The following is a 22,196-nucleotide window of genomic DNA, read 5'->3' on the forward strand; positions in this document are numbered from 1 at the left end:
ACAATCACAGCCCCTCGGGCCTCGGAGGGGCGCCCTCCCCACCCGTACGCCGGCCCCCTGCCCCAGTAAGCCTCTCGCAGCTCCGTCTCCTGCTTTAAACAAGAACAGGGGCCCGAGACCGCGTTCACACGGAAAATTATGCCGGCTCCAGCGGCGCGTAAAATTGATGTGAACCGAACGAAGTGGGATCGGTGTGATCCTCCCTCTCTTGTCTCAACAGGGGTTTCAGCGCGTTACACAAGGCCGAGCTTGTCTCTTTAAGGAGACATTGGACCCTAATTAGTCCGCATTCCTGGCGAGGCCGAGGAGCAAGGGGCCGAGGGTTGTTTGGGTTGGAGGGGGGCGGAAGAGAGGACTAGACTCGGAAGGAGATCTTCTGACCAGCCTCTAGCCTTACCGCCCCCTCCACCCTCTTTATTTTGCCGCCACCACCGCCACCAACACCCAGTTCTGAAGATGCAGCCAGGGCAGCAGCAACAGCAGCAGCAGCAGCAGCAGCCGCCGCCGCCGCCGCCGCTACTCCCAGGCCCACGTTACTTTGATTGACAGCTGAACAAATGTTTCCCCGGTTCGAACGCTCGCGCTAAGAAACGTCAGCCAAGGCGAAGCTCCGCCTTGGGCGGGCCGTCTCCGCTCCGCCTCCGCTAACCCTATCCCGTTCCGTTCATTGGCCCGAACCGCAGACGACGCCCGGCCCCCACGTGGGCTCCAGCCCGGCCTGCTCCTCCCCTCTGGCTCGCCATTTGTCAGCAGTGAAATGATGGGCAGTAACACAGAACGGCGATTAATGTTCAGCCACCTCTGATTGGTTGCTGGAGACGCCTACCGCGCCGAGGGTGGGCGGGGCGCCTGAAGAGCGCCCCAGAGCAGTCGCGTGGCGGGCCGGTGATTGTAGTCAATCTGGCCGAATCCTCAACCGAGGTCGCTGGGAGTGGACTACATCTCCCGGGATGCTCTGCGGTCCCTCCACGGACGGTTGTGAATATGTATCAGAATGTTAATGATTAGCTGCTGCTAAATTTGGTCAAAGAAGTCACCTACACAGAGCGTGTTGTTAGAGCTGTTCTGAGCGGGTGTTTGGGCTGTTGGCTGCTTTCTTCCCCCTCTCTCACACACTTGTATATTATTTTGAGGTGGTGTTCGCAGAGTTTGAAAGGAGAGAGAATTAAAAAAAAAAAGCCGCAAGCGTTTCACTCTCTTTTATTTTTATAATCCCCTTCAATTTGGGGTTAAAAAAAAAAGACAAGAAAACAGGAAGGAAGAAAAATAAGGAAATGAGATGTGGTAAAAGAAGCTAAAAGGTGCCTTTTAAAAGATCGTTGCTGTGAAGTGAAAAAATCTCCAGAGAAACCAAAAAGCACCGCCGAGACCTCTTCCGAACCAAAGGAGTTTGTGTTTGCTTTTAGGAAAGAAGAGAGAGATCATTCATTCGGAGGAATAACAACCAATTAAAAGACAAATAAAAAAAAGTTTGGAGTGGGACGAGCGAGCGGGCGGGCGGCGCTGCCGGCGGGCGCTGGTGCGCGGAGCTCGCACTTTCCCGGCCCGGGGGAGCGGCGCGGCCGCGGCGCCGGGCTCGGCGGGCGCGCCTCGGCGGAGCGAACGTCGGAGCGTTGCCGCGGGAGACGCGCGCCGGACAATGCCCGCGGCGGGCCAGTGACGCCCGCGAGGAATGCCGAGCGGCCCGGCCGCCCGCACCCAGCCGCCGCCACCGCCGCAGCGCGTTACTGCCGCCCGCGTCACGCGAGACCCGGCGGGGGCCGGGACCGCCCGAGCCGCCCCTCGGACCTGGCCGGCCGCCTCCGCCGCCGCCTCCTCCTCCTCCTCCTCCTCCTCGGGGCCATTAAAGCCAATGAGCCGCGCGCCTCTGCCCAGCGCAGCCAACTAAATCGGTTTGGATGATTCGCGATCTGAGCAAGATGTACCCGCAGACCAGACACCCGGTGAGTGCGGGCGGCGGGGCGCGAGCTCGCCGAGCGCGGGGGGATTCCCCGCGTCGCCCCCTGCGCGCCGAGTTGTGTCTGGGGCCGGAGGGGCGGGGAGGGCGGCCCGCGCCCCGCGGCCCGCTCGGGGAGCCGCCCGCCGTCATCCCCCCTACCCCCCAGCGCGGTGGCACTCTCCGAGGGGGTGCGGAGAGGCAATTGAGTTGTAGCCATTTTCTTATTGTTGTCTTTGAAGCCCCTGGAAGCCGCGCCGAGCGGTTCGCCGTCCCCGCGACTCCTCCGGGGGAGGGGGGGGGGGTGGCGAGCGATGGAGGAGGCGCGACTCCGCGGCGGGGCGGGGAGGGCGCCCTCGGCGGCGGCGCGGCTGGTCCCGCTTGCGGCTCGAGAGTGCGGGGCGCCGGCCCCTCGCGCCGCGGGCCCCGGGGACGCGCGAGCGAGCCCGCCAGCTGGCCGCGGAGGGTGGCGGCTGCGTCCCCCCTCCCCCGACCTGACCGCGGCCAGACGCCATGGCGCGAGTCCCCCCGACGGGCCAGTTTCGATTCCGGGTGGGGAGGGAGTGGGCGCGGCGCGCCGGACGCCTGGTGGGGGCGTCTGCGGTGGGCGAGGGAGCGGAGCGGGGTTTCGAACCCGCAGGGTCCGGGGCGGGCCGGCGGACGCGGGGGGCCCGGGGCCACCCCGAAACCGGCCCCTGGCGGGCTGTGCGGCGAGGCGGGGGTGGGGTGGGGGAGCTAGATGAGAGTTTTAATCGCTCTTTGCCTGCCTGCGCGGTGACCCCCCCCCCCACCCCCGCTAGCGCCGCGTGGTGTGTTTTCTCCATCTCTGCCTCGCCTGTGATGTGGGCTAATTAAATATTTTATTGTTCTTTAGGCACCGCATCAGCCTGCTCAACCCTTTAAATTTACAATTTCCGAGTCCTGTGATCGGATTAAGGAAGAGTTTCAGTTTTTACAGGCTCAATACCACAGGTAACGATATTGACTTTAGCTGATCCTCCTGTTTGCTTAGCTCTTGTCTCTTCCCCCCCCCCCTCCCCCCCCCACACACCCACAAAAACCCCCCCCCCCCTTGTTTTTTTGGCCGCCGCGGGGATGATATTATCATTTTTACTTGTGGGCAGAAAGGGCAAGGCAAGGCCTCTTTTCCTTAGGCAGGTGTAAAGAAATTAAGCATTCTTCCCTTCTGTAAATAAATAAATAAAAAGGAGGCAGAACAATCGAAACTGGGGAGACTTGGAAAATGCTGAGGCCAAACTTTCGATATTGATTTATTGGGGCCAGGAGAATGGAAGGTTGGGAAGATTCTGGGGCCTTTTGACTTCCTTGGTTCTTTATTACTCCGGGCTTGATTCCGTCTCACTTTTTTCTGCCATTCCACTGAAATACCGAGAGCTGAGAGCCCTGGGAAGTCGCAAGTGAGCGATTTCATTACTTTTATGCTGAAAAAATGTTTTCTTCTTAGAGACGACCGTTGGACTTGGAGTGCCTTTGAAATATTTTTCTTTCACTGGCTTTCTAATGACGTGGAATTCTTTCTTAAATGCAAGAACCTAAGCAAGCCACTGAACCCGATCCACACTTTGCCCCTGGGTGGTGGTATTAAACTTGTCTCTGTTTTGGAGGGAACAAATAAGACATCATTCATAAGACATGCTTGATTCATATTTTCGTTAATCTCTTCGTGGAACATGAAAGAAAAAAAACCCCTTGTGACATTTTGGGGGACTTAAATTTGTGTTTGGGTGTGTAGACATTCTTGATGTTTATTTTCTTCTTTTTTCATTAAATGAATTTAGTGAACGTTCGTTTCTCAATGCGGTTCTGGAATTAAATGGGCCAGAGGATTTTTTTTTTTAAACAAAACCCCCACTTTTGGTCCTTCTTGAAAGGGCAAGTCCAGGCTCCTTCCAGTCACCCCTTTCTCTCCTTCGGTAATGAGGGCGGTATTGAAGATAGTTGATTTGGCGCTTTGTAGGTGATGATTTAGAGGAGGGAATGCGTGTTTACTTTTGAAGAACGTAAGTCAAGGTCTGCATTGTATTTAGATTTCATTATGTCTTGAACAGCCTGAAGCTGGAATGTGAGAAACTGGCCAGTGAGAAGACCGAGATGCAGCGGCATTATGTCATGGTAAGAAAACTGTGTCACTGATTCAAAGTGCCTATTAGTTTAGGATACCAAAAGCAAGGAAGGGTATGTTCAGATTGCTGGAGGCTGTAGGATAGATCCAGTCTCTGTGCCAGCGTAGTTGAGGTTGTGGGAATGTGACCATTAGCAACCTGTAATTCCAGGATGTTAGAACTTGCCTCTGACAACCAGCTTTGATTTCATTTTCAAAAAGTTCAGCTGTGTGGGGTATAATCCTCTGGGCTTTGTTTTTATAGATGGGAAAAAAAAAAAAAAAAAACCCAAAAAACAAACAAACAAACCCAAACCTCCTTTATGTTTTGTGTAGAGTCACAGGCAAAATGTTTTTCTGTTAGTGGTTTTCTTTGTTGTTTTATTGTTCTTGTTCCAAACAATCTTAACCAGTTTTTCCGTACACAGTTATATTTTTAATGTTTCATTTCTCTTAGAGAATGACAGATACCCAGACACCAGACACCTTTTCAAATTTTTCCCGCTTTTTAGGCTACTAGTTTGTGTGTCTTTGCATGTGTTTTGTGTGTTTTCAATTTCTGTGGTGTTCCATTGGTTTGAGGAGTGTTGTCGGCCCCTGTGTAACTGATTTGTTCTGCCAGAATTTCTGTAATGACAGTTACGTTACACGTCCAAAAAAGAAAAAAAAAAAACTCAGATCTGCTTTTTCAGAAGTCTTACCAAGCATGTTTTTATGCTTGTTCATAAAGGCTTCAGAGTAACTCATTCATTTCCTATCAAGCCCTTTTCCTTTGAATGTATGAACATGAGCAGTACACTAAAAATGAGAGAACTCTGAAGTAGCATCACATTTCTGAACAGTTCTTTCAAAGCGTCAGCGTTTGTAGGAGACTCTTGCCATTAACTTGCCCGCTGTGCCTAGGAATTAGAGTCCATATGGTACCAAATTTTCATCAGACCTTTTTGATGCATCTGTTTGTGATGTATAAAGAGAACTGGAGATGTTAAGAATGCTATGTGTGAACTTGATTTTTGTGAGTTATTTTCCTAGAGTCTGTGTCTTAGGGTGGCTTCTAGTTTATTAAGCTAAGCGTTCCTCTTTTAGCAGCATAAGTATTATGGTTATTTTGGTTTAGGTGAGGCTTTTACGTTTGTTTTAAACACAGTTGGAGCATTGGGAACAAACTAGGGAGACCAATGAAAAGCACGAAATTAATTGCTTTCCCTTCTTTGACAGTATTATGAGATGTCCTATGGGTTGAATATAGAAATGCACAAGCAGGTAAGTTACTTCTTTATACCATTTGAAATGACAGTAATACCGTATACTTTAGAAAGAAAATTGTATGTTTTGCAGTTTTATTCTGCACGTTTTTGTGGCTGTCTGTATTTTAAAAGACTGTACGGGAAACAATGCTATCTTTTCAGGTGTGGTTCCCCATCCTTTTTGCATATTACCCTAATTTTAATCATTTAAAAACATGACTTAAAGTGTCTGAATTCATATTAAACTTTGTACACTTTCAAGGGCAGGATGCTAAATTTTAAAATAGGTTTTGTTTTTCTTTTGAAAGAGTTAATGTGTGTATTTCAGGCATTGCAAACTTGTCCTAGGACAGGGCTTTTCTTAGCGAATATTAAAAAGAAAACTGTAAATTGTGTGGAACCTTCCTTGGCTTGGTGTGAAAGAATGGATAGAGGGTGAGCTGGGAGGATCAGAATGAAATCTGTAGCGCTACAAAAGAAATTGATGTAAAATAAAATCCTTGTACCAGTCCCCCGAGGCTACTTAGTTGGGTCTTACTAGGAATTGTAACTGTACTTCCAAAATTTGTGCAGTAAATTGAGCCAGATAGGAGGTTGTGATCAGGTTCAACACCACTGAGTCTTCAAATCTAGTAATTAGTTCAGCCAAAAAACAAAACAAAACAAAACAAAAACCATAATGATTAGTCAGAAAGTGTTGAGAGGTATGACTCAAACAGCTTTTTTTTTTTTTTTTTTAAATGCAGGCAACTGAATTAAATGGTTTGGTTTAAATTTTCTAGATAGAAAAATAGCATATATGTAAAAAATATTGTTTGGCAGCAGTAATTTATTTTTAGTGATCTCCTGGTGAAAGTGCTTCAGGTCTGTTTCATCAGCTACTTTAGAATAGGTGTGTATGCGTTTACCTGATGGGAAAAGATGAGGGAAAACTTAATGCTCTTCATTTCTTGTTTATGCTCGTGGTAGATCTCCTTATTTTCTAAGTTTATAACCTATAAAATGGTCACATATTATTAGGCTTTTAGTACTTATGGATTCCTTTCTGGATATAATCACATACTTACAGGTAGTAGATATTTAAAAGATGCGTGTTTTAAAAAAGCCATCAGATAAACAGTATTTGAAAACAGAAAGTTGGAAAAAGGGAGTTGTTACTTAAGCTGAAGACCTGATTTCAGGTACTTTTGTTTTTATCATATGCTGTTTACGTATGTCAGGATTAATACAATATAGTTTGCTGCGTCTTAAAATATCCCCTCAAAAAAATCCATCAAGCTATGGATGGACTCCTCTTAGCTGTACCTTACAGGAGTAAATTATATGAGAGAGATTGTTTGTTAATTACGCTCATTACGTGTCATTTTAGGTCTGGATCTTGTACGTGTCTTTTTTTTTTTTTTTTTTTTTTTTCCCCCCCCCCCCCCCCCCAGGATTAATTAGTGTCTTTTTAAAGATTGAACCAGATGATTAATGTTCCTTTATTTCTCCTCCTGTGTCTTATTTACCGTAACACTTAGTTTCCAGATCTCTTTATACATAACATTTACAGTTCTGAGAGACCCAGAGCTTGTATTTGATTGTATGCATTTCTCTGGGGAGGGGGGGATTGTGTGTGGGATCCCTTAATTTTACACATTTTGTACCTCCGTAATTCTGTCATCCTCTTGTCCAGGTGGCCTCACATGCCGTCCGTTTAAAATTGAGAATGGAGTACATTTTCCCTTTCTTTTTTCCCCCTTGCTTTTAAAATTCAATCATATCAAGAATCCTGAGGGCAGTTTATCACATTATGAAATACAGACAGCCCTGCAAACCACCTACTTATTATATTTTCTTTCTTTCCCCCCTTAAGCACAGAGGCATATCTGTCTTTATTTGTTTTCCTAGGCAGGCAGCCTTGGTTCCTCTTGGCCTCTCTTCCAGATGCACTCGCTGGATACCCTCGTAATGGAAAGCAGCAATAATGCAGGGCAGTTGCCCTGCGGCATAATTGGGCCTAGTTCTCAAGATCGGGTTAGGCTTATTCACTTATTAGATTTGTGTCTCTGAAGGGTTCAAGAGTAGGAGTCCCCGGAGTCCTTGGAAGTACCCTAGTAATTGGTGGCCCTGATATTTGAAACCTTTGTGTATTTTTTGGTTAACGCTCCTGTTCTTCTTGGCTGCTGCCAGCCACAGAGTATTTATTTTTAGAGAAATTTTTCATTGGAACAGAAAATGATGGCTGTGATGGAGTCATGACTCTGTGACTTAGCAAATTGATAAAAGGATAAAAGCATAGAGCGGTGACAGACAGGGTGGGGGTCTGGTATTATGGCCCCTCCCCTTTCTGTATGATGTTCGTCGTCAGTCACCCTGTGTTGATTCTGATAGAAGACTATAGAGTGAAATCTATGGGGAATTTGTCATTCTGAAATGAAAGCTAATGTAATTAGTACCAATTAAAGTACATTTAGTAAATTGGATTTAATCTTAATTAAGCCTGCATAATGTTGCCAATTTTTAACAATTATGTTTGAGAACATAATTAATTTAAATTTTGGTAACTGAGTAAATAGCATTAGTCTGGTAGAATTAGTTGATTTTTTTTTTTTTTTTAAAGGAGAACTGGGTGACATGACATGGAATTAGAGCATAAAATATGAATCTAATTTCTGCTACTCTTTAGTAGGATCGGTAGAGCTGAGCCAAGGAAGCTGGAAACAAACCCAGAAAAGTTAGAATGGAGCATTGTAGGCCATAATGTGAATTAATGCTTCACCACTGTCTCAAGTTCCAGCATGAACACGAAGATGACAAATGGGACATAGTTAGAAATGGCACATGTTTTACTGTGATGTCTGCATAATGGAATTTTTTTAAATGAAAGAACATTGGCCTGTGTTCCCTAAGGATTTCCCAGTGAGGTTTTTGGGTTTTGTGTTTATTTTTTGGGGGGGATGGGACAGTTGGCTCACGGTTTACTTGTTACTATTTTTGATGATTTTTTTTTTTTAAGTTTTATTTATTTTGAGAAAGAGACAGCACGAATGGGGGAGGGCCAGTGAGAGGGGGAGAGAGAGAATGCCAAGCAGGCTCTGAGCTGCCAGCACAGAGCTCCAAGTGGAGCTCAAACCCACGAAACCATGGTGAGATCATGACCTGAGCTGAAACCTAGAGTCGGACAGTCAACTGACTGAGCCACCCAGGCACCCCATTGATTGTTCCTCTTTATAAATGCAGTGTGGCTTCTAAATGGGTCAGTGACTGTGGGCACAGCAGGGTGATGCATGCAGTTGATAACATTGCTAAATGCTGCTCATTCCCATCCTTCACCTGTAATGCTGTAATTAAAGAAGACCTCCCTGATGTAATCTGACAGCAGCAGTTACCTCTTTAAAAAGTGAATATCGGATGTTGATTAGGAACAGTAGGTATGTGAATTCCACCGAGAGGAGCTGTGAACGGAGATGAATATACCACGTTTTGAGGACATCTTGTGACTTTCTCATAGTCAGTCTTCTGTAATCTGAAGGTCTTTTTGCTTCTAAAAAAACTTAGCTTAGTATTTGAATTTAGAATTAGAAAAGTTTGGAAATCTACAACACTTAGAACCTAAAAAAGTAAATACTGTACTCTCAATATACACGTTTGTGTGTTTCTGTGCATGTGTGTATATGTGTGTGTGTGTATTTTTATATATAAATATAATTATTATTTTTTAATCAGAGCAGGAGAATTCCTGTTTCACTCCAAGCCATGTAAATTTTATTACGAGACTTGGGCCACAACCATTTGAGTGCTGCTAAAATATTAATTGAATAGAAATGAAAGGGCCTTGCCAACTGATAGGATATCATAATCATAGCCTCTCTGGTCGATGGTAAATGATGATAAATGACATTAGGAACCTTTTAGCAAACTGTAATAACTACAAGGAGGGAAGCAGTATGGATTTGCATTATATCTGATACCCTCTAGTACCAAGTGGATTGCCAATACTGCTTGTTTAGCATTTTCTAAGGGCAATAGGATATTGATTTCTGACTTACAAGGAACAGCTCTATTTTCACCATTGAAAAGTATTGCAGGTTGTTAAGAAGAAATTGACTTGAAGAGGCCGACTGCTGCCCATCATGGAGCAAATAAAGCAAAACTGCCGAAGCATGGTGGAGCAGCGAGACGGGCCCTCAGCAATTTGTTGCTATTAATTTACCATGCTCGACAGCAAATCAATCGGCATCTACTTCATCTGCTGGAGAAAATGCTGTCCAGGGCAGATAAAAGGCTCGGCATGGTACAGAGAATAGACTGGATTGGCCAAAAGGAGGCTGCAGTTAATGTGTAAATAAGTGAAATCAAGGCCACTGTTGCAGAGGAAGCTGTTGTTAATTAGGTTGGTGCTTTTTCGTGAACTATTTGAGAAAGTAGCCCAGGATTTGAGGAATAAAAAGAGATTTATTGAGGTTGAAGTAATATATGACTGGCATCACATTCCAGCCTTGAGTGGTCTTGATGCGAGGGTGCGGTAAATTTATTTGGGAACAGTGCTTGCGATGGAGGTCCATTTGTTTAAAGTTCTGCTTAGAGCAGCTTTCCCATAAGAAAAGTATTTTTTAAAAATATTCCTAGTTTCTTACACACCTTTTGTCTTGGACAATAAGCGCTTGGATTAGGAGGATTAGGTGCACGAATAGGTGTTTGAGAATGTAGGCAAAAATGTGTCTTGTCTTCCCGCACAGTGACTAATTATTTTTTCCAGAAATGAATGATCGAACTCTTGTATACTAATGAAAGTGAACTATTACGAAAGGTGGGATGTTCTAGCCGAAAGGAATAAGCCGATGAAAATTTTACTGGCAGAGCTTTCTTTTGCTGTATCAACATTAGGGTAATAGTCTTGAGGTTGGTGGATAGTGGGTGGACACTACGGCGCTGGAAAATCTCAAAAGAGATTACAAGTGAGATTTCGACGATGGTGCAGAAAACCTCCAGATACAATTAGAAGAGCGTGTGCATGCTCGGGTGGGGGAGGGGCTTCTTGTGATTTTGTGTGTGTTTTTCATCGAGGCTTAAAGCCACCTCTTCTAGTGCAGGGTTACTGAGCCTTCAGTGATACTTGGATAATACTTCGCAATTAATATTAACCAGATGGTGGTGTTTTCTTACCCCTTGCCTGTCTGATCTGGACATTTGGGGATAAGGACCCAACTTCAGTCCTGCTTAGTAAATCTGGATGTCTGTAGATTTTAAATTATGTATTTTTTTCCAAAACTCGGAGAGGATCTAGCATTAGGACAATTGATACAAGCGGCAGTGCCTTGGGCAGGACCCAGTAAGCTGTCACTTTACTTCTCACAGGGCTTTGAAGAGAAGCAGAGGTATGAGGAGGAAATTTAACCTGTCAGGGTAGGTGCATAATGAGGGGTGTTTTCTGAATGGTGTGGGTTTCCCCTTTTTCTCTTCTCATCTTCTCATGCGTTGAGTTCTGAATTTTCTCTTTTTTGAGGTCTTCTAGAGTATCTGAAGATTGTTCACCTAAAGTAGTGAGCGTTGAGTGGAACTGGGATTTCCTCTCAATGGAAGTGAACGTTTTTTATGTATCCGGCATGGGCACTTATCTGGGCACACTGCCAGAATTCTTTATTCTCACGGTGATCCTAAGAAAGGGATTATGTCCAATCAAAGGGTGATTAAACAGGATGAGATCTGCACGAGGTGATGTCGTTATTAGGTAGTGGATTCAGAACTTCAGATGAATTTACCTGGGAGGATGTTTCTTGGGAGATAGGTCTGCCCTGGGTTGGAGATTCAGGCCCCCGGGGCCTTCTGGGAATGGAGAGCGCCTGGGAGACTGGTGTAGTCCTGGGGTTTGTCCTTAAGTCACTGAACTTCCGGGCTCATGCCCAGAGCCCCTGGAGCGTCCTTCAGACTCTGTCAGTGGGGGAGGGGGTGAGGGTCTCTTTCGCTTGGAATCTCCCATGGATGGAGCAAGGAGAGCTGCCTGCTTATCAAGACTGAGCTTGCTTCCTCCGTGGGCAACCTATTTCTCATTTGTTTACAGACTTGTTCTTCCATTTAACTTTTATCTTTTCCTTGTGGCTTCTAAAACTATGCCTGAAGACAAGGGGCTGTTTTTTAATCACCATCTTGTGGGTTTTTGAAGGGGAAAATGGGGAGGGGAAAATGTGATGTTTTGTGGCCTCTTTGTAGTTCAGAAAGAGGCTCTTAGATGCAGGAAATCACATACAACTCAAAACTTTTAAATGAAGGTAGATATTTTGCTTTTACTGGTGAGAGATTTTCTTTAGAGCATTCAAACAAAGGGATATTTACTTCTCACCGCCCCTTAATCCCTCCTGGATATTGATTTTATTTTTTGTTTTTCTGGGCAGAGTTCTTTGTGACCTAAGTAATAATACCTTTGAGCTGGGTTGAACTATCTCGTGCCTTGAGGTGATGTTGCAGCCTTAGTGAAGTCAGACCCTGCTGGCGGCGGCCATTGTGCTCACACCTCGGTTCCACCTTTTCTCTCCTAGAATTTTCACTTTTTTTTTTTTTTTTCTTTTTGTGTTATGGAGTAGGTAAAGTACGTTGGGAATTAGATGTTTAAAACGTGGACTTAGAAAAGTTATTTGTGGGCTTTATTTATTTACTTATTTATTTTGGTCTGTTTTTTAACGAGGACATTTTCACTACCTTTGACGTGACTGGGTAGTCTGGCTTATTACGTCAGGATGGCAGGAAGGTATTTGACGGCCATGGAGCCAGTGAAGGGGATGTGATTTTTAGAAGGTACTTTGGCTCGATCCCCTTTCACACCTCCCCTTAAAAAGCCCCAGCACACCAGCAAGGGAGGCACATCCAGTAGTCTTGTGGTTGGGTTATCACTTTTGTGAACTGGGCTACTGGAGAAGAGCAGGAGACAGCATGTGGGGTGGGGGTGGGGGTGGGGGAGCAACTCTGTAAATCAGAGTGTTTACACTGATAAGGACAGTTTGTGAGGCTTAGGACTTGACTTGTTCCAAGTGTACTGCAGACCGAATTCGTGAAATTAATATTGCTGTGCTTTAAGTGAGAAGGGCTTTGCAGGTTTTTGACTTTGCCTCAGTAACAGGTGTCAGTGGTAGTTGCTTTATATCTGTAAAGAGGGACTTAGCCAGCATTCGTCAACACAAATCTATATACTCTGTTTATATTGGAATTGACCCAGTGTTTGTGCCAGGCCCTTGCTGGTTCTCTACCACCCGGCCAAAACTTTCTTCGGAGGGCTTCATTGTGTTGCCTGTGCTCCATCCAGCAGGTGGATGAAGGGCAAGGTGTGGGTTTTTTAACTGGACTGTCAGAGAAGCGAAAGACAGATGCTCCTGAATGCCCCTTAGGGACTCAGTCTTCTGGTGAGTTGTGTCCCTTGGTCATTATTTTTGAGGACTTTGTTCACAGGTACTTCAGGATTTGTGTTGCGAAGGGAGCGTCTCCCATTTCTCGGAAAGAAAGCGTGGCTGCACTCCCAGCTCGGGACCCCGGCTCTGGCTGTGGTCTGGGTGGCCGGCTCTGGCTGTGGTCTGGGTGGCCGCGGTGTACCTGGGACCCCTGCGGGGACCCAGCCTGGGCAGCGGCCCTGGCAGGGAGAGGTTGAGGAGGGAAAGATGGGTATCTGCTTCCTGATTTCTTAGCAAGCTTATTCCACTTAGCAGTATTCTAATTAGGACACTGCTCTTATTTTCGCTCTGTATTCTGCGTCTCTGGGTTTGTGGATGATTTTGGTTAAGGAATTTGAAAATACAAGGAAATATAACTGGAAAGAATAGTAATTGTAGAAATTATGAGCACTAGTACCCCGTAACACTCTCTCTTTACAGAGAGCTTAAGGCATTTTATATGTTCTCCTTAATCTTCCTGATGTTCCTGTAAAGCAAGTAGCAAGCTTTGGATCCGTGTATTTATTTAAATAGCTTCTGTCAGCGGAGTACTCGACAGTTTGCCAAGCAGTGTCATTCCGCTGGCCTCCTTGAACAGATGACACTAAGGCTTAAGGGCTTAAGAGACTAGCCCAGTGTCACAGTACAGGAGGATCAGCATGCGGGCGGGGAGCCTAGGGTTCACGGAGGTCGGTGAACATGCCTGAGGTCGCATAGCGAGAGTAACTGGCAGAAAAGGAAGTAGGTTTCTTGACTTCCCTTCCAGGGCTCCCTTCACTGACGGTGCCGTTTCCAGACAACAGATAGTGTGCTGTTCCTGTGACGTTCTTGGCTGTATGCAGCGGGAAGAGCTCGGGAATGCTGTTGGCTCCAGGGAGTGTTAGGGGTCCTCTCGAGCTAGAGCTCTGATCTGGGCGTTTGTGTGTGAGTACAGAGCCTTTCTCTTTTCTTCTCTACCCTTCCAGTGCTTGGGCCCTGCCCAAAGGGAGGCTTACCATCGCAGATTAAAGTATGAAGCCCAGATCCACTTTTAGCAAAGTGCTTAATAAAACTGGCTTTTCCTGCATTCTTCAAGTATGCTATGCACACACACTGTACTTGATACAGCCTTGTTTCTCGCCAGTGTCCCCTGTCCCACTAGCATGTAAGCTTCGTGGGAACAGTGTGTTTATTCTCCGTGGTGTCCCTGGTACTGAGGACTGTGCCTGTCACACAGAAGGTGCTCAAGAAATATCTGGTGACGAGGGAATGCTCACATTCAGATTGAGTTAGCCAAGAATATGTGTGATCTCCTATTTTTAAGGCCTAATAGTTAGGTTGCAGGATAACAAAAAGTGGAGTTTCCAAGCCTAGTTAGGCCTGTGGTGCCTACTTGTTAAGTTCGTGGAAAAAATGACAGATGGAAAGGGAAGTAAAAGCGGCCTAGCTCGGCGTGCCCTTCGGGAGCGAGTTAGGATAAAGTAGAATATATGTATTTCAGCATGCGGAATCTGCCTTTTTAAAGATGAAAACATGAATGCGTCCCAACTGAATCTAAAATTCAGTTTGAACATCACTACATCACTAGTCAGTGTTAATCTGAAGAATCCTTTTTACTATTAATAAGTCAGTGCACATGTGGTTTGAATGAGTGTGGGGAGATACGGGTCTGAACCATACTGTGGTGTGCTTAGCTAACTACCCTCCAAGTCAGTAAAAATGCCAGTGTCTAGTTCTTTTCCAGGGACAAGGAACTTTAAAGATATGTTAGTTTTTTATTAGTGGAGATGGTATAGTGTTACTGAAAGAGTCATGATTGTAACAGTAAGTGATTTTAGAGAGCTTATTGCGTGAATAATACTTCACTTAATCTCACAATAGTCTTATGAGATTATAGTATATTATTATTTCCATTTTATATATGAAGAGTCTGAGATACAGAAATCAAGTAACTTCTTGAGATCAACCAACCAGTGAAATAGGTCCTGGGTTTGGCTCCGTTTTCAGATCATTGGTATAATAGATATTTCTGCCATATTCCAAACGCTGGGTTTGGAATACACTTATTACCAGCATTCTCTCCTCTCTCGCTCTCTTTCTCCCCCCCTCCCCCCAAATACTTGACCCACTCAGGGGGTTCAGGTTCTAGTTCTCACCTTACCAGTGACCATCTGTGTGATACTGCTGAGTACCTTAACTTCTCAGGACCACACTTTTCTCAGTTTCAATTAGTAGAAAGCAACATTGAGATCCCTTTTAGCTCCTTTGGTCTAAAATGACCCTTTGGTTTTGGTTTGTTATTTTCTGTGACCGTATGACTAGAAATTGAGATTTACTATCACTTCTTTTTAGTCTTAGCAAGTCTCTTTAAACATCTATTCTCTGAGTTTGTTTGTTTGTTTTAGCCCAAAATTAACCTGATGAGACTAGGAGTCGGAATGAATATTTAAATTTATATAGTACTTTATATATTTTACAAGGTACTTTCTCATCCATTATTTAAGTCAATAATGTTTGCTAAAGCGTTTTCCCTATCTTGTGGATGAATAAAATGAGATGCAAAAGTCAAATGATTAAGTCCCACAGTTAATTAGTGGATTGGTCAGAATTCACTGACTGATTCATGTAATATTACTATTACACATAATATAAAAGTATGTAATACCAGTGCTTTTTTTTTAAGTTTATTTATTTTGAGAGAGAGTATGAGCAGGGGAGGGGCAGAGAGAGAGGGAGAGAGAGATTCCCAGTAGGCTCCACACTGTCAGCGTGGAGCCCGACACCTGGCTCGACCTCATGAACTGTGTGATGGTGACGTGAGCCAAAATCAGGAGTCAGACGTTTAACCGACTGAGTCACCAGGGTGCTCCGACAATTTTTTTTTTTTTTTTTTATGAACACATGCACTGGGCTAGTGAACCAGTCGGTTCATCTTTATTGCAGATTTTCATTGCTGGTTCATGGACTGATGACCACAGGCCTATTGATTTTTTTTGTACTTCTAACTATGAAGTCTCTAGGACAGGGACGGTACCTTTTACAACCACATGGGAGTGTCCAGAGAGCTAACGCACTGAGAGCCAGCCTGGGATGAGAATGGGATGGAGAATTCCTTGACTGGGTTTTAAAGGATCCACACGGTCCTTGAACTTCTTTGCAGAAGTTTTTCTGTGGGAGAAGAGTCCATAAGCACCCACCAATCCAGTGAGGAAACCCAGACCCGAATGAAAGAGTTTGAGAACTACTCTTTGGAGCAGTGGTCTCAAACTGGGGCGGTTCCTTTTTCCCAAGGACGTTTTTGGCCATGTCTGCACGTGTTTCTGGTTGTCACAACTTAGGGGCGCTGTTGGCGTGGGATGGCTAGAGGCCAAGAGTCAGCCTTACCTGGCTGCCCTAGTTACTTCAGTCAGTTTGAGAGAGCGTGTCAAGCCGTGCTTATCTTTTCAGATTTTCTTGGGATGACAAGCACAGTAGGGTTGGTGGTAGTAGGCTCTTATTTCAGGTTCTGAATGGGGATATTACATGGTCTTCTGTAAACCACTCTCTTTTCTTTTCTCTTAGAAGGAGGCTTTTTCATTGGGACTATTGGGCTAGTCGAAGTTTATTGGCTTTAGGTGAGGCCCATTTGTCCTGACTACCCATTGAGGGCCCCAGAATTAGTGTTAGTCCTTTTGCAGGGAATAGTTTTGCCCTTTGTGAGCCCGTGTTTGTCCATGCTGAATGTTGTCGGTCATTTCAGCCATTCTCTTGGACGGTCGTCTGGTTGGTACCAAGATGTATATGATGGACTGGAACCACTTGAGAACTGAGCGCGATACCTTGGCTTGATCTGTGCCAGTTCAGGGATCAGGGCAGATCTTGCTGGAAAATAGCCCTTCTACCCTTTGACTTCATCTCCTGCTGAGGTCAAAGGGCATTATCTTGGCTTTGTCTAGTCCTGGTCACATTGTAATAAACAAAATGGAACCCCGAGTTTTCTCAGTAGCCTATGAGTCCCGAACTGGATTTGTTTTATTTTTGAATGCATCGGCACTGGTCAGTGGGCCGAAGTTTTACTTTGGGCTTACTTCTCCCCCCGCTCCATATTCCGTTGAGCTGTGCTGTGAATGTGGGTGACTATTTTAAAGGCTTTTGATTTTTTGGGACATAGAATTGTTTTGGAGTGTGGCTTATTACCACTAAGTACATCTACATTGGTTAACCTCAAAAAAATATAGTTAACCTAAAGTGGCCAATAAAAAACATGGTGGCAATTCCACAGTTTTACTTGCTTGAATATTTTTTGGCTAACTTGGAGAACACAGAATCCTTGTTTGGGCTTCTTAATGGAGAAATTGTGTCCTGCAAAATTCCAGAATGTCCTTCTTAAGCTTTTACCTTTATGTAGGTTCCAGGAATGTGGAGGTGACAGTTTGGCAGCTCTGTGTCCTTGTGAGCCTTTCCTTCCATTTACAAGGTGGCAGATTTAGGAGAGGCTGGGTCAGGCATAATACATTTATGTACAAAGACCTGGCTTTTTAGTATGGCTGTGTATTTCCAAATGCTCATAGATGGCTCGTAGTTGGGACCTATTGTAACCAGATCTAAGCAGAACTGATAGGATTTTCTTATAATCGAAGCAAGAATTCAGAATATTTTGCATCAATTTTGGATGCATATAGAAAAAATTCTGGTAAGATCTTTGTTGCTTTTGGGTTGTTAGATGGTATTCATGCCAGCTTCCCCACTTAGATTTATACATCCCACTTTTTTCTTTGATTCAGGCGTATCTTGGAGGTATTGTCAGGTTTAGTTCCAGACCATCACTATAAAGCAAATACTGAAATCAAGTCAAATGAATTTTTTGGTTTCCCAGTGCATATAAAAATTAAGCTTCTCTTCTACTGTAGTGTATTTATTAAGTGTGCAGTAGCATTATGTCTGAAAAAACCATGCACATACTTACATTGAAAAACACCTTTGGTAAAAAATGCTAGCCATCATCTGTGTTTTCAGTTAGTTGTAATTACTGATCACAGATCACCCTAAGAAATAGAAGAATAATGAAAACGTTTGAAATATTGGGAGAATTAACAAAATGTGACACGGGCATAAACCAAGCCAGTGTTGTTGGGAAGATGGCGCTGATAGACTTTCTTGATGGGCTGGCGCAGACTTTCAGCTTGCAGAAAAATACAGTATCTGCGAAACTCAGGAAACTGAAGCATGGTAAGATGGTAAAATGAGGTATGCCTGTATTTGATTTTCCAGTTTGAAGGCATACTTTTGCCACATTTGTTTGTTTGAGGCGCACCCCAAGCTTTAACTATCTGAAATGGAAATATGTAGCTTCTCAAATAGAAATATCTAGAACCAGACCTACAGAAGCTAAGATGATAATCTAAAGACTTTAAACCTGAGCAAGAACTTAACCCTCTTGAGGTTGTTTTATTCCTCCTACATTGAGAGAGCTACTTGGTCAAGAGACCTTGGAATTAAGGCAAAAGCCCTGATGGCTTTTAATTGTTCTTTGAGCAAATGCTAATTGACCTCCCACTACTTGCGGGGCACACTTTGAGGTCTAGGGAGTTAGAAGAGAGGATAGGCTTGCCTCTGTGGAGATTCTAATCTTTTTATGGCATTTGGACCAGTGTGAACAAAACAAGTTCTCTGACATGGCACTCTGACAGAGACGGAAGAGGGGCAGTCAGGAGTGATTAAGAGCGCTGTTCTTGAGACAGATTCAGGGACATTTCAGTTGGACCTTGGGGGCAGCGGGGGGAGCACTTAAGAAGAAGGGAAAGGGGATGATTCCAAGTGGAAGCCACATACACGGATGGGAAAGGGCCGTGTCTGTTCAGGTTCTGGTTAGCATTTCTAGCTTGGTTGGGATAGGGGGAGAGAATGGTTGAGAAGGCAGATATGGGATTCATCTACAGAAGGCCTTGAATGCTAGTATATTATGTGAGCTGTTGGACGAAGGCAAAACGAAGTTTTAATCAGACAGGAGGGCGAGGGTGTAGCAGCTAGCATGGGCCCTGACAGCAGATGTTCAATGAATTTTAGCTGAAATGATTTGAGTGGAGAGGCACAGGACTGGAGAGGGACAGGGTTGAGGAGGGATGTGGGACTGGCGAGGAGGAACCCAAGTGATCTAGCAGTTCATTGGACGACGGGTGTGTAAATGCATTCGTTCCTAAGACATTGACCACTGCAGCCTGGCAGAATCATGGTACCACTGATAGAAAAGGAAACCTCCGGGAGGGGGAGGGGAATTGCTCCTGATTATGCTGGCAGTGAGGTGCCTAGGGAGGAGGGAGTGCTAGAAGGAAGAGGAGGAAAGAAAAGTGAGTTTGTTGCTTCTCTGGCCTTCCATGTCTTCATAGCCGCATCTTCCCTTCATCTCCTGCCAAATCTGTATTCCTGCCAAGAACCTCAAGGATTCTTTTTCATAAGACTTGTATTTGTGCCTTATTATTCTATACCCAGGCCATGATGGGCTTTGCCAGGCAGCTCTTTGTGGACAGTGGGTTTAGGAACTTACCATTTTAGGGAACATGTTTGACCTTTGTGGCAGTGTATGAGAGCGAGTGTTGTTCTTCGTCATTTTGCTTGATTACTGCCATTACCTTTATAGACGTACTAGTGGGAGTTTGCAAATTACCTGATTTTTGACTTTTTCCTTTTTAAAGTTTTTTTTTTTTTAAACATTAAAAATAGGTACAGAATCTTCTAAATTATGCATCCGCTGTGGAGACTTTGCTCCAGTCATTCTTTTTTTTCCCTGTTTCCTTTCAATTTTTATATCATTTGGCCAGCAACTGGATAGGTCAGTGATTCCATATCCTTTTTGTCTTGAGAAATTTCGTGGAAACGTGAGGCTGAGTCTGTAATTGTCTGGAGAAACTACTGTGTTTCAAAACAAGTAATTATCTCCATTGTTTATTATGTATGAGCTAAATACTGAAATTACAATGGATGCTTTTAGTGCAAATTAATGTGTGTGGTTAATTTTCTTCTTTTTTTGTAATGTGGCATATTCTGTAGTTTAAACCCCCGCCCTAGACTCTTGTTTTAAACTGCTGTAGTTGAGTGAGAACAGCAATGATAGTAAGGAAAGTTAAGTAAACATGAAATTAAAAAGGCCATAGTGTACATTTTGGTAAACCAAAATATTGCTTGGTGGCATAAAACCACAGATCCATTCCAAAAAAAAAAAAAAAAAAAAAACATGCGGAAATGTGGTTTTGCTGTCTGTCATGCAGTCTGTTTTCAACTGTCAGAAACATACGTTGCTTTTCTGGGGTAATTTTTTTTTCAAGTCTGACCACAGCTTTTAATTTCCTCCGCTCCACCCCCACCTCCCACCACACCTCTGCGCATCTTGTGCGAATTTATGGGTGAAATGTCATGACATAATCATCAACCACCAGAGGGGTCAGCAGTTGTGGCAAAAGTTTCTCGTCTCCCATGTGCCCCGAGCCAGTGCTGTGCTTTTGGAAACTTTCATAATCAGCACATAGCAACTGTCCTTGTTTTTGAACTTTTCAATGTAAGTAAAATAAAGACCTTTAAAAGGCAGTTTCAAAGTGCTTTTGCTTTTCTTTTTTCTTTTTTTTTGCTAAAAAAGTAGTATATTCATATTACAGACATTTTAGAAAAAGAATCGCACATGATCCTTCCACTCTGAAGCTAACTGCTGACCTAGGCAGAAGCCCATCCAAGGCTGAGGCTTCGCTGTCTCTACCGGTTGTTCTGTGGCCGATGGAAAATTATGTCTGCCTACCCACCATCGAAAAATACTGGGCAGGGTTCAAAGATACATAAAATAGACAGGTGTATGTTCAGTTTCTTTTTAAAGTGCAAAACAGTTGGGGTGCCTGGGTGGCTCAGTCGGTTGAGTGTCCAACTTCGGCTCAGGTCATGATCTTGCGGTTGTGAGTTTAAGCCCCTCGTCAGGCTCGCAGCTGTCATTGCAGAGCCCGCTTCAGATCCTCTGTCCCCCTCTCTTTCTGTGCCTCCTCCACTCGTGCCCCCCCCCAAAATAAATAAACATTAACAAAATGAAAAAATAAAAGTACAAAAAAGTATATGTGTAGTAAAATGAAACCTTAGTTCTTTAAAATTAATTTTGGTTTATTGCTAACTTAATGGTTTCTTCATCATTTTTATGGGCAGCATGATGCTAAATACTTTTTTAGGATTTCCTCTAAATTCAGCTGGTAACTTTCTGTGATCTTGGTAAATTACCTAACTTTTCTGAGTCTCAGTTCTCATCCATACCTATAAAACAAGGGGATAGAACTGGATCAATGTGTTGTATAAAATGCTGGTTCCCAGGCCCCACGACCTGGGACTTGGGCATCAGCATTTTTCTAAAAGCTCCAGGGTGATTCCGATGTGCAGCAGGGTTGAGAACCAGTGAACTAAAGTGGTACTTCTCAAGCTTCGGTGTGTGCACAAGTCACTGAGGATCATGTTAAAATCAGATTCTGTTTCCACAGGTCTGGAGTGGTGCCTGATACTCACCATTTCTGATGCACAGGTGATGCCGATGCTGCTGGTCCACCGACCACATTTTGAGTAGCAAGGAGCCAAGGAATGTTTAAAATTTCTTGTGTTTCGTTGTTACTGTCTCCATGATGTAGTTGATATCGTACATGGGGGAGTCCATGTGCTGCTTGAATGACACCCCCAATTTAGGATGTCAGGATTGGTAGCTAGTGGGATATCTGCATAACCTGGCCTTGCTTACATTCCAGACCGCGTCTCTGTAACAGGTTAGCAAATTGAAGTCGTTTTAATAGTACCTTGTTTTAGGTAGCCTGCCTGGACTCCAGCTGGTCACTGGTGGGGTTGGTACCTTGTTACAGAGAAGGGAGACACTTCCATTTCTCCCTCCTCTGCTCTCTGAGACCCCACTGTGACAGGTACTTACACTTTCAAATTCTGTCCTCTTTCTTCTCATCCTCCAGTGTCTGCCCTGCTCATATTGACCTCTAATTCCTGAGCAGTATTTTAGGTAAATGGGCAAAAAAAAGTTACGCAGTAGTACATTTTGTTTTAACTTGATTTGTCATGTGAGCACATTCTCTGCAGAAATTTTATTTATTTATTTATTTACTTATTTATTTACTTATTTATTTTTTTAACATTTATTTTGAGAGAGAGACCGAGACCGAGCGCAAGCAGGGGAGGGAGAGAGAGGGGCAGACATAGACTGACTCCAGGCTCTGAGCTGTCAGCACAGAGCCAGACACAGGGCCCGAACCCACAAACCTGGAGATCATGACCTGAGCCGAAGTCGGACGCTTAACCGACTGAGCCACCCAGGCGTCCCCAGAAAATTTACCAAACTTAAGTTTAACAAGCAAAACTCCCAATTTTGAAGTGTATTTTGTTGTGGAAGAAGCACAAACATCCTTGAGTGTTTGCCATGGTCTTCTTTAGCCCTGTCATTTAGAAAGAAAAAAGTACTGTTTATAATTGTAGTCCTTTACAATTGGCTGTAGCATAGCATCCGACTAGCAGGC

At 44.3% G+C, this 22,196-nt stretch overlaps 1 protein-coding gene across 7 annotated transcripts in view; it reads left to right on the top strand.

Moving 5' to 3' along the window:
• Nucleotides 1-714: 714 nt before the first annotated feature.
• Nucleotides 715-22,196, top strand: part of TLE4 (TLE family member 4, transcriptional corepressor) — a 141,601-nt gene continuing 120,119 nt past the window's right edge. For 2 of the 7 annotated variants that reach the window (XM_049647788.1, XM_049647847.1), the window contains exons 1-4: nt 716-1,943; nt 2,811-2,908; nt 4,006-4,069; nt 5,277-5,321. In XM_049647788.1, coding sequence (XP_049503745.1) covers nt 1,899-1,943; nt 2,811-2,908; nt 4,006-4,069; nt 5,277-5,321 — 252 coding nt within the window. In that variant the 5' untranslated portion in view covers nt 716-1,898. Of the gene's footprint in view, nt 1,944-2,810; nt 2,909-4,005; nt 4,070-5,276; nt 5,322-22,196 lie in introns of all 7 variants that reach the window. The other 5 variants (XM_049647718.1, XM_049647927.1, XM_049647646.1 and 2 more) reach the window with 4 other exon arrangements.

Source organism: Panthera uncia, chromosome D4, assembly GCF_023721935.1.
Source record: "Panthera uncia isolate 11264 chromosome D4, Puncia_PCG_1.0, whole genome shotgun sequence".
Taxonomy (NCBI): Eukaryota; Metazoa; Chordata; class Mammalia; order Carnivora; family Felidae; genus Panthera; species Panthera uncia.